This window comes from Lepidochelys kempii, chromosome 11 (assembly GCF_965140285.1).
Source record: "Lepidochelys kempii isolate rLepKem1 chromosome 11, rLepKem1.hap1, whole genome shotgun sequence".
NCBI classification, from domain to species: Eukaryota; Metazoa; Chordata; order Testudines; family Cheloniidae; genus Lepidochelys; species Lepidochelys kempii.
In genome coordinates this window covers 45144445-45156910 of record NC_136390.1, presented here as the reverse complement: position 1 = coordinate 45156910, position 12466 = coordinate 45144445, and the positions used below count along the sequence as shown (strand labels likewise).

General features: G+C 37.3%; 1 protein-coding gene across 1 annotated transcript in view; it reads left to right on the top strand.

The window, feature by feature from the left end:
* Nucleotides 1-12466, top strand: part of TTN (titin) — a 468698-nt gene that overhangs the window by 345755 nt on the left and 110477 nt on the right. Inside the window, exons 198-207 of the mRNA XM_078847988.1 lie at nt 89-172; nt 399-464; nt 1176-1270; nt 1710-1803; nt 2786-2863; nt 5124-5204; nt 6880-6984; nt 7576-7656; nt 8075-8128; nt 8403-8483. Of these exons, the coding sequence (XP_078704114.1) occupies nt 89-172; nt 399-464; nt 1176-1270; nt 1710-1803; nt 2786-2863; nt 5124-5204; nt 6880-6984; nt 7576-7656; nt 8075-8128; nt 8403-8483 (819 nt within the window). The remainder of the gene's footprint in view (nt 1-88; nt 173-398; nt 465-1175; nt 1271-1709; nt 1804-2785; nt 2864-5123; nt 5205-6879; nt 6985-7575; nt 7657-8074; nt 8129-8402; nt 8484-12466) is intronic.

Genomic DNA, 12466 nt, shown 5'->3' with positions numbered 1-12466 from the left:
CCCAGTGTCCTATGTTTCATTGTTCTTTTTAATGTTTTGTTCATATCCTTAATATTCATGCAAGTAAAAGATACTAATACCTTTAAAGTGCCTGATGTGCCAAAGGAATCTGCCCCAGAAGAGAAAATATCTGTTGCTGTACTTAAAATGCCAGAGCCTGCACCATCTACAGGTACATGGTAATAATCGACATCATCATGAAGAGGAATCTGTCTTGTTCTCTTGAGCAGTGCATTTAACAGAAAAAGGATAGAACAAAATATGTTATGAGATTTGTAAATTGTACTCTGTGCAATTTGAAGTAAACATGTTCTGTGCATTTTCTGTATCAGCTGTGATAGTTGCATTTGTCACAGTGAAATATCAGTCATAATAAAAATTACTAAATATTTTTCAAGTGGCAAATGTACCTAAGGAAGTTGTTGTTGAAGAAATAGCATTCTTAATGATGGCTAAGAAAGAAGGTCCCCCCCAATAAAGATGCAATCTATCCATTCATAAAAACTATCATTAACAACATTGTATGCTGGCAGCATTCCAATTCTCATTTTTGTTATTTCTTTGTCTTGCAAACATGAAGTTATTTCTTGCTCTTGTGTCCTATCTAGTTCAGAATTCTTCATTTTTTTCCAGTGACGACAACAACAAATCACCTGCCAATGTAATGTTACATAAAACTGTCACTATACAGAAGCAGAAATAAGAAAAGGAGTACTTGTGGCACCTTAGAGACTAACAAATTTAAAATTTGTTAGTCTCTAAGGTGCCACAAGTACTCCTTTTCTTTTTGTGGATACAGACTAACACGGCTGCTACTCAGAAGCAGAAATGTGCACCAAAATTCTTCTGAGAGCCATAACTAATCCCAGATTATTTAGAGATCAAAATCTTCCCTCCCACACAGATCATTCACTAAGACATGAATGCACCAGTAATTTAAAAAGAAATGTATAAACAGCCAAATTAACCATGGAACAAATATTGTACATGTACTTAGTTTGAAGTGCGTGTGTCTGTATCTCTGTGAATGCGTATGTTGAAGTAGTTTTCCTGCCGTATGTATCTTTGTGATATTTGTATAATTCTTCATATGACCAAGTCTTAAACGGTAGTCTTATACTAGTTGTCAATATTCTCTAAAGTCCCTGAAGTCACCATGAAGATTGAACCTGAAGAACCAGAACCTGCTTCTATTTCAGAAATAGAAGAGCTCTCTCCAGCAGAAGAAGAGCTCTCTCCAGCAGAAGAAGAGCTCTCTGTAGTAGAAGAGGTTTTACCAGCCAAAGGTATATACAGTAGCCATAGTCAAATGCACACCTTCGTTTCAAAATTGTGCACATCTTGCTTCATAGTTCTCCACAACCATGTTGTATTTGTATTAAGTCCCAGTTTTTCTCCTTGTGTTGTTGTATGTGTGAATATGTTCTAAATTCTCAATTCATTGTAATTTAATTATAATAGTCTTCCCGTTATTCAGTTTTCCTCATGTATTTTTGTTCCCGTGTTAGTAGTGTGCTTTTATAATTCATACTGGACATTCACGTTATGTGCAAGCAACAAACATTTATTTAGGGCTTTTTATGCTTCCATTTAAATCAATGAGAGTTTTGCCATGGAAGCAGAATGGAGGTTTTGGTACATTATATGTTCTTCATATGACTTTATGATAGTAGACGTATTCTAAATCTGCCACGATATTATTTCAAGAGCCAGAACCTGAAAAGAAGATTCCTGAAAAACCAAAGCCACGGGTACCTATTCCACCAAAAGAGGAATTTAAGATGGAAAAAGTTCAACTGAAAGGTATAAGAAGCTACTGAAATCAGTATTAACAGTTTTACTGAATGCTTCAATATAACGCATTTTAATTATAATTTGCTCCTCTTGAAAAGTGGGCTTTTTAATATATTACTTTTAGCCTAACTCAGGGCTTGTTTCTGTTGTTTTCAGTCTAATGATGTTCCTTACTAATTGTTTATCTGTTATTAGCTTTCAGAAATATCTGTCCAGTCAGTTTGTGTGGTTTTCAGTTAAAATGAAGAAATTTATGAAAAAGTTGCTTTATTTTAAATTGTTCTAATCTTTGAAAAAGATCTTAGCACAATATGATAACATATTTGTACATTATTTCACACTGAAAAAAAGGGGTCACCAAAGGAAATTAGTAGGCAGCAGGTTTAAAACAAACAAAAGGAAGTATTTTTTCACAGAACACACAGTCAACCTCTGGAACTCTGCCATAGGATGTTGTGAAGGCCAAGACACTAACAGGATTCAAAAAAGAATTAGATAAATTCATGGAGAATAGGTCCATCCATGGCTATTTGCCAGGATGGGCAGGGATGGTGTCCCTAGCCTCTGTTTGCCAGAAGCTGGGAATGGGCGACACTTGGTGATTACCTGTCCTGTTCATTCCCTCTGGGGCACCTGGCATTGGCTGCTGTGAGAAGACAGGATACTGGGCTAGACGGACCTTTGGTCTGACCCAGTATAGCTGTTCTTATGTTCTTATCCCCACCATGGTTCTCGAGGGTAGTATGTTGCTGGAGCTGTTATACAAATGTGGTCATTAAAGATCCCATTACACCTTTGGAACAGCTGCTTAGAAAGAACTCTGTAGTTTGTGTCCATTGTTTTCTTTTGTTATGTTGCTAGTGTTAATCAGTTATTTGGTGGTGGGGTGTTTGGTGGGTTTTAGCACAAGGATTTTTTCTTTTTCTCATTTTAAATTAGTTTCATTCTAAGGATGTAGGTAGTAAAAATCAAACTGTCGTCTTCTTTAAAGCTCCCACACCAAGGAAGAAAGTTGTGCCTGAAAAACCTGTTGAGGCTCCAGAGAAAGTGGAGCTCACCCCTGCTAAAGGTATCTAGTATACGGGTCGGAGAGGGAGGGGAATCATATTTTCTCATTCCTGTCTCTGGTGGGCACTAGATTGTAGTTCTTGAAATTCATCTTCTGTAGTACGCTCCTAAGAACTTCTCTTTTAAATGTTTGGAAGATGTTGTCCAGATGTCATCTGTCTTTGTTGTTCTGTGTTCAATGTCTTTCGTTTTGCTAGATTTAATTGCAACTTCCTTTCCCACTCTGAAATTCAGGAGCTGGTGGATGTGCTAGATAGCTGTGTTAGGGAAGGATATTAAAGTGGGATTAATTATGGGGATCCACACTACTCTATTTGAGGTATAAAGCTCTACTGCAGTTGAAATAAATAAGAAACATAGATAGCTGTGTTTGCGATGACCAGGAGAACCGTACAATGACTTGCCTGCCTGGTGTGAAGGTTGCAGATCTCTTGAGACTTCTAGATAGACTTATGTGTAGTGCTGGGGAGGAGCCGGTGGTCATGGTACAACGACATAGGGAAGGGTAAGAGAGAGGTTCTGGAGGCCAAATTTAGGCTACTATGTAAGAGATTGAAGTCTAGGATCTCCATGGTAGCATTCTCTGAAATGCTTCCAGTTCCACACGCAGGGCCAGTTAGACAGGCAGAACTGCAGGTTCTCAATGCGTGGATGAGACAATGGTAGGGAGGAAGGGTTTAGATTTATTAGGAACTGGGGAAACTTTTGGGAAAGGGGGAGCCTATACAGGAAGGATGGGTTCCACCTAAGCCAAAATGGAACCAGATTGCTGGCACTTAAAATTAAAAAGGTCGTAGAACAGTTTTTAAACTAAGGGCTGGGGGAAAGCCAACAGGTGCAGAGGAGCATGTGTTTCAGACACAGACATCCCTTAGGGGAGGATCTTTTAATGAAGATGTCCTAGTAAGGAGGAGAGGGTGGAAGATGATAAAATGCGGGTAGGATCTGATGAGAAACAGTCAAATGAAAAAGAGTCCCATTAAATTACGTCATGTAATGGCAGACAGCTAAAAAGTGACACGTTTTTAAAGTGCTTATGTATAAATGCTAGAAGTCTAAGTAATAAGATGGATGAACTAGAGTGCCTCATATTAAATGAGAATATTGAGATAATAGGCATCACACAAACTTGGTGAAATGAAGATAATCAATGGAACACAGTAATACCAGGGTACAAATATATCAGAAGGACTGAACATGTCGTGCTGGTGGGGGAGTGGCACTATATGGGAAATAAAGTTAGAATCAAATGAAGTAAAATCTTAAATGAACCGAACTGTACCATAGAATCTCTATGGATAGTGATTCCATGCTCTGGTAATAAAAATAGTGATATATTACTGACCAGGATGATGATGATGACTGTGAAATGCTTAAGGAGATTAAAGAGGATATAAAAATAAAAAAATCAATAATAATGGGGGATTTCAACATCCCTATATTGGCTGGGTACATGTCACCTCAGTGCAGGATGCAGAGATAAAGTTTCTTGACACCTTAAATGACTGCTGCTTGGAGCAGCTAGTCCTGTAATCCACAAGAGAAGAGGCAATTCTTGACTTAGTCCTAAGTGGAGCACAGGATCTGGTCCAAGATCTGAATATAGCTGGACCACTTGGTAATAGTGACCATAATATAATTAAATTTGACATCCTTGTGGCAGGGAAAACCATACAGCTGCCCAACACCATAGCATTTAATTTCAGAAAGGGGGACTACACAAAAATGAAGAAGTTAGTGAAACAGAAATTAAAAGGTACAGTGCCAAAAGTGAAATCTCTGCAAGAGAGCGTGAGAGAAAAAAAAATTGGGCTCTTTTTCTTCCTCCTAAATTTATTCAGAGCTTAGAAATTAAGGTGGCAGGCATCTTATAAAAATACCATAGACAGACAGTCCAGGTAGATAGGTAAGTAGGACCTGCAACTGTAGGGAGTGTAGAATATCAGGGATGAGATCCACGGTGTTGACAGAGAGAAGAATTTTACCTTTAACCCTTAACTTTGAATTTCTTAGCTTTTGTGGGTTTCTCAGACTCGTACATTTATTTTGTTATTTTTGTGAAAATCTCTTACTAGTCTTGGATCCATAAAACAAGCATATACAGATATTCCAGGAAAAAAGATTAAGTAAAACAATCTGCATCCATTTCAGTTGTTTTATCTTCTGTTTTGAATGTTCTATTGTAAAGCAGCATTTGGTTTGTGTATTTGGATGGCTGCTATTACTGCTATGAACTTATTTTGAAATGATGTTCTTTTAAGTGCCCGGAGTTGAAAAGAAAGGCCGCAGAATACTTCCTGAAGTTACCCCTCCACCAAAGGAAGAAGTTGTTCTTAAAAAAGGTACAGTAATTGGTCATGATATAAGCACACAAATCCATTCCCTAAGTATTCCAAAGGAACACTGCGCTAGGACTGCATTATGCCCTCCCAGAGAAACTTATATGAGAAATTACATGAGCTAAATGCTGCCTGAGGCTCATTTCCTGGTGAAGGAGTTTGTGGGTGCATGCAGGAGGAAGAGGTTGAAAATCCAGTAGATCCAAAGGATCTATAGGGAAAGCAGAGCAAAACACTGAGAATATCAGGACATCCCCTGGGAGACTCTTCCTCTTCATGCTGTTCTCTGGACCCCATTCCCTCCATCTTGACAGTAGCACTAATTCAGGAGCCATGTTGTGGGTGGCTACCTAGCAACCAATGACTGATTGGCCTTCCCCAATGGGACTTCTGCTTGGATATCCACTGTGTTGGAGGGAAGCTGGCCTGATCAATTATTTCCTATTCCAGTCTGGCACTCTTTTCCAGTCCTGTGAATATCTGACCATGCAGAGTTCATATTGGGGTCATTCCATGGTCTCAGAAGGGCAGGCAGCACTGGCCACTCCTTTCATGCAAAGACTGGAGCTTTCCCAATGCACTCATTTGCTTTTTAGCATGCTATACAGAGGGGAACCAATAGCTCCACTGAATTATCTTTCCTGCTGTTTTATATTAACTGAAATCAAAGTGGAATTTCAGATGTATAATTCTTTTTTAAAAGTCTCTAGCTCTTTAGGTAATGATTATAAGAGATATTTTTACTTATGGTAGACTAAAAACGAGTAGACTAAAAATGATCTATAAGATATACAATTTACCTTGCAAAAGGTAACAACAAAATAGCTCAAACCTGCTCTTTTTGAAGTAAATTGGAGTTTGGTCCAGAATCTACCATTTTGGCCCTGAAATTCGTTTGTAATTTCAGGTGTTAGTGCATAATTATCCACTCTAATTCATCATTTAAAAATAACTCATAATACATCATTTTTGTGCTCACAAGAAATGTTGGCATTAATACCGTAATTCAAATTATCAAGTACAGTAAGCATTTACAGGGTAGTTTAGGTACTTCACCAAAAAATGTTGAAAATTAACTGGTAGTGTGGCTTTCAGTTGGTGAATCTATTATATATTCAGAATACCAGAAATGTCATGAAGGATTCCTAAAAGCTTCTCTCTTATGTCTCCAAAAATAAATTATCTGTTACTGATAAAACATTTGTGATCCAATATGTCATTGTTATGGGAAAGACTAAAATTATCTTGATATGTAATTTCATTATTAACAGATGTTTTACTTGATGTATAGATTTATTCAAACTGAAGATCTTACAAGTCGTCATTATTATATTGAGTTCTAAAATATTCTTGGATTATAGTTCTGTGTAAATTCAGTGGCTTTTTAATTCAAATGATCTAAATAACTAATTTTATTCTAAGTCTGAATGTTAAAATATACATTTTCCAGCAGATGGACCACTTTAAATTAAAGCATTTTTTTTTGCTCCAAGTGACAATGTAAAATTGCCTTTATGATAATAACCATAATAATGACATAAAAGCTATATTCCTGTACAATATGCTGGGTGTTTCATATATATATTCTCTGTTCAGATAATTATTAAATCTTTATCTTAATTACCATCATCTTCATCCAGATAGGGCTTTAAAAACTGAAATTATTTCTCTTTCAAAGTTCCTAGAAAAACACCTGAAGAGGAAAAACCGAAACCAGAGAAAGAACCAAAAGTAGAAACTAAACCAGAACCTAAACCAGTAGAAAAGAAAAAGAAACCTGAAGGTACAAGTCAAGATCACATTCATTTGCTTCTGATTATGGAGAGACCCAAACCGAAATCCTACTTCTGATTAGCAATTTATTCGGCTTAGTATCTAAACCTGGATTCAAGATCAGAATTGTGTAAATGTCCTCCACGCCTGTAATATGCTGAGTTTAAGTTTCTACTAAAAATATACCCAAATTTTGGGAAAATCTAGGTCCAGATTGGAATTGTGAACCTTGGTGGCTATTTCTCTTTCTGAGTCTTCATTTTATGTAAAAGAGAACTTTTAAAATGTTTTATAATGTAAACTAAAAAGTAACAAAGCATAAACCATGGTTGATCCACTTATCCTTTCAGTTATGGTCTTGTAACTGCATGTCCTACTGTCTGTTTTCTGTTTCTAGTTTTATCTAAGTGTGATTGCTAACAATATATATGTACCTTAAACCTAAGGTCAACTGAAAATCTTAATCACATATACAGAACTTGACTAAATTTCTAATGTCATATTAAACCACTCTAGTTATATTAAAATTACTTCAGTTAATGTATCTGGGTAGTCAAGGAATTTAAACATATATTCCAAAATAAAAATAATATTTTTAAAGAGCCAGAAGTTCCCAAGAAGAAAATTGAGATACCACCTGTCACAAAAAAAGAGGAGAAACCTGAGCCTGAACCAGAGAAAGGTACCAAATGTGTGGTTCTCTTTTCCTTATTCCTGCAACTAAACTGCATCCATCAGTAAACACCGTTTTATGTAGGCTAAACTAATTCATTAATATCATTCAGCCATAAAAAGTGTCCTTTTTTAGCCTCTTTGCATTCTTCTGGGTCTTATTTCCTCTTTAGTTCTTCAGTGCTTAAAGAATTCAACTCTCTTCCATTGAGATCTCTGCATCTTGCTGTATATGTGTTTGCCCCTGCTGTCTTTCATCAGTGTATTTTGCAAGTTAAAAAAATAAAATTAAAAAGCCGGTCTTCTATTAATTGTCTGTGTTTTAAAGTTTCACTAACATTTTGCACTTCTCCTTTATGATTTTTCTCTATTTTTAAATAAGGTTATAAAATATTTATACTAACCTATTGGTTATTGTGTGTTTAAAGTGCCAGAACCTAAGCCAGCAGCTATCCCACTTCCTGAACCAAAACCCGCAGTAGGTAAGAGACCTCTCAACATGAATAACTGTACACACATTTCCCTGTACATCTTGCCTTTTACCATTGAGTGGGTTCCGGTTAAAAGCGTGTTAAGCAAATATCTCAGCTAACTTTTCATGCTACCAGGAGTGAAGGATATTTTCTGAATATTTGTTGTGAGTGAGGATCTAGTAAATGTATGCTTTATAGGGCACTTGAGAAAGTGCTGCATAATAAGTTTTAATAAACATGTACAAAAAATCAATTAATTAATACATTTTAATTCTTTCTACAGCTCTAAAATCTCCCAAACCACCAGCAGAACCAGCCCCTGTTGCTGCTCCAGTGACAACTCCAGTGGTTGGAAAGAAAGCAGGTATTAACATTGATTCTGTAGAGTGTTTGCTAATTTGCAGTACCATCCTGCAGCCATTTCTCACGTGACTATACACACTGAAGACAACATGACACCTAAGGGCTGTGGGATCTTATCATTTATTATTTCCCAGATACTTAAAGCCTCCCCCCCCTCATGGGGGGGATCAGGCTCCCATTGTACTAGGCACTGACGCACACACATAATAAGATAATTCCTGCCCCAAAGCTATACAATTGGGGTTTAGTCTATGCTCTTCAGTGTGGGAGATGAGACGTACTTAACATGTCTAATTAAATGTATGTATTCTGTTAATTTCTTGATATTTGTTCTGTATGTTCAGACATTCATCTGTATATGTTGTATGCCTGTTATATGTATTGCAAAAAATATATTTATGTTGTACATATTGGGAAGGGATGACGGTGTTGTTTTGTTCGCTGTTTTGGAGTTTGTTTTCTATCTGCTGAGTGCTGGCAAAGGTGCCAAGAGCACTGAAGCTCTCTGGCACTACTGTTGTTGTTTAGTATTCATATAGGGTGGCATCCAGCGGCTTCAGCCAGAGTCAGGGACCCATTGTGTACAGCCACATCGGAATAGTCTGTCCCTTTCTGACATCCTTACAGGTTAGGAGCTTCATCCATGGAACGGCTATAGCACAAGCAGCAGCAGCAGCACAATCTTCCCCATCACTTTGTGTCCCAACCATGACCCAGAGGGGACCCATTCTAAAATGAGAGTGCAGTTAATTCTCTTTATTCAATCCTCGAACACTTGTGAAGCATGCAATCAGTGTCCATTGTGATATTGGTTTGGTGATGTGGACAGCTATTCAAAAACTCCACGTAGGTTGCCAGGCATCATCACAGAATAACAATTTTCAGCTACTGCTAGTGTGGGTTGGATTTGAACTGGCAACCTAAAGGCAAAAGACTCCATTGCCCATCACCATCTTGAGATAACTAGGACCCTGTGTTGTAAAGGTCAAATGCCACCTGTGGAAAAAGGCAAGATTAAATCCCCTGTGTTTAAAGTGTCTGCTACCGATGAGAAACACATGCATGTAAAAGATAGTATAAGCCACAAGGCAGCTGCAGGGACATTTGAGCAGAAGAAGCATTTGAGCTAAACATCTCAGATGAAACAGTTGATAGAATATTAAAACCAGAGGAAGATAAACAAGAGACAGAGGTTCTTAAACAATTTGGGATGGTTGCCCAAGAAGCTGAACCAAAAGTAATAACTGTAGTTTCAAGGAAGAATCCTACGGTTAAAGATGAGGAGAGAGAGCCTGCAATAGGTCAGGTTGCCTTTGAAAAGGCTAAAAATAAGAACACCCCATGAGGAACCAAAGCCCATTTATATAGCATCTGAACACATTGAAAGAAGTACCAGAGAAGAAAAGAAGAATACAATTAAATTAGAGGTTAATAGGATGGATGAAAATGAGAGATTCCCTGAAGAGTCTAGCATTCCATCCAAAGAAGGGGAAAGATTCCTACATATGAAAAAGAAAAAGGGAAGTGCATTAATTTTTCTCCTTGAAGATGCCCCAAGAAAGTCTGATATCTTGATTCAGAAGAAGAGAGATGTTCCAAAAAGATAAAATAAGTTTGCAAACTGAAGAAATTGCCATAAAAGATTATGTGATGGATACTACAGAAGCCACTGAAGAAGTAGTACCTGAAATACCTCTGATAACAAGTGAGGGAGAGAAGAAAGATGTTACTCTGAAGAGGTCTGAAAAAGTCCCTTTGGGTAAATTCATGACATAAACAAGAAAACTCAGAAAGTGGGGAAATTCAGTTTCAAGAAAGCTGAATTTATCCTACTGCTGAAGAAATCATGGTTCCCACCAAACAAGTAAAGAAAATAGATATCTTTCAAAAAGAAGAGATTAACAAAAATCTTGACTGTAAAATGGCAGAATAAGGTTCCCAGGAATCCTCTGAGGATACTGGGGTAGTAGTGAGAAATGATGGGGGCATTGGAAAATTCATTGAAGATGAGGTGATTCCCACAAAAAGGCTAATAGAATCTTTACAGATTCAGTTCTCAAGCCACAGGATGCAGAAATGAAAATAGAAGGAAAAAATTTTGCAGGCTAAAGAGAGTCCACTGAAACCCATATGAGGAGAGAGATTCAGAAGTATCAGTGATGGAACAGATAACTTTAAATGGCAAGCAGGAAAAAGGATTATGCCAGTTAAGAAAGTTAAAACGCCTTCTAGGACCTTCTTAGATAAAGACAAAGATACAGACTAAAACCCCTGAAAAGCTGTCTGTAGGAAAAGAATTCGAAATGGTGATTCCGGGAAATGGCAGAGACACTGAGATTTCCTTAGGAGACCTTGACAAAATAGCCCAATTTGAAAAAAGTGATGGAACTGAATCAGTAAAGGAAAGTCCTGTTAGATGTCAAAGAATGAGGGCAAAAAACGATATTAAAAAGTTATCTCCCAAAAGAGAAACCCTAGCTCTTAAAAACAGTGAGCAAATCTTAAACTGAAAGACATAAATCTCCTTTAAATATAGAGGAACTCAAGCTTTCTGGAAGAGAATTCTCTGTTGTAGAAGACGTCAGATAAAATAGCAGCATAATGTGGCAGTAAAAAATTTACTCCTGTCACCAAGAAAACAGAGAAGAAAACAAAGCCTTTGAACCAAAAGCTGTCTTGCAATAGAATGCCCAGCAAAGAAGATGTCCCAGTCTCCAAAAGCCTAGGTAAAGTTATCACTCCATTACAGAAGAGAAAGAAGTCTGGGGACTGGATCTCGACGAGCATGGTAGAGTTTCAGAAGATGACTGGCAATTGGATTAATTTGAGGAGCTGAAAGAAGCTGTGGAATGTCTGGTGGAAAGGTGAGAAGGCTGCTGCCAAACTCCTCCTCAGAGAGCTCATCATATAAGCTTTGGAAGAAAACACCATTTCTCATCATTATCTGCTTGTGTTTATTTGTCAGTCTGCTTGTATCCTTCAGTACTATTTGTATCTCCATCTAATGCATCAATTCTCTGAATAGGCATTCAAACATCTGTCACTAGTTTGTCTTCCTGTGTGTGTATCATCTGAACATACTTTTGTGTTCATTGTATTATTTTTACATTATTTTTAAATGGTAGTTTAAATCATCTATATGTTGTTACTGTAAAATTGCAGAGCGGTTCACACAGATTTTTCATATGTACACCTCTTTTTTATCATTTCTTGCATTCTGTGTCCTGCATTTCATATCGCTCAACTATATAAAACAGTCTTTGTACACACATATACAGAATGCAGGATAATAGGAAGTGTGATGTGGGAAATATTTTGAAAAGTGAGGGGCGACCTCTCATAATTTATGAATGAGACAAGGTGGGGGAGACCAACTTCTGTCTAATAAAAGATATTACCTCACCCGCCTTGTCTCTCTCATATCCTGGGACCAGCATGGCTACAACAACACTGCAAACAATAGTTCATGAATGGCAGAGTGAAGCAGAAACACATATGAATTATGATAAATAATCCCTAACTCTTGAGCATAGCCCTCTGCCTTTGAACATGTATTTCATGAATAGATTAATATATTTCTTGGTTTGGTTTTTACAGTATGTGTGTTACCTTTTAAAAGCTGTCAAAACAGGTAGAAAAAGAGAGCTTTGCTACCCCAATTTACTGGTGGGTAGGTCATACATGGCTTTTTATTATTGGTACTCAATAGTCAAGGTATCAGTGTTCTTTGGAGGCAGTGACATTTGTGTGGGCTGTGATTTTTTTGACATGGCCTTCGTTTCAATTGGTGGTTGGGTAGTCATGCAGTAGTTTATGTATGTCTCTTGTTAAGTGGTATTTAGACTTACACTTCTGTGTAGTGCCTCACTAGAACAGGAAAGACAGGTTCTAGCATGCTAAGTGGCAGTTTCTTCCACTACTGTCCTTTGAGAAATCATCATTTTACAAAGTTTCATTGTTTTGCCCAAAACTGATGATTATCAT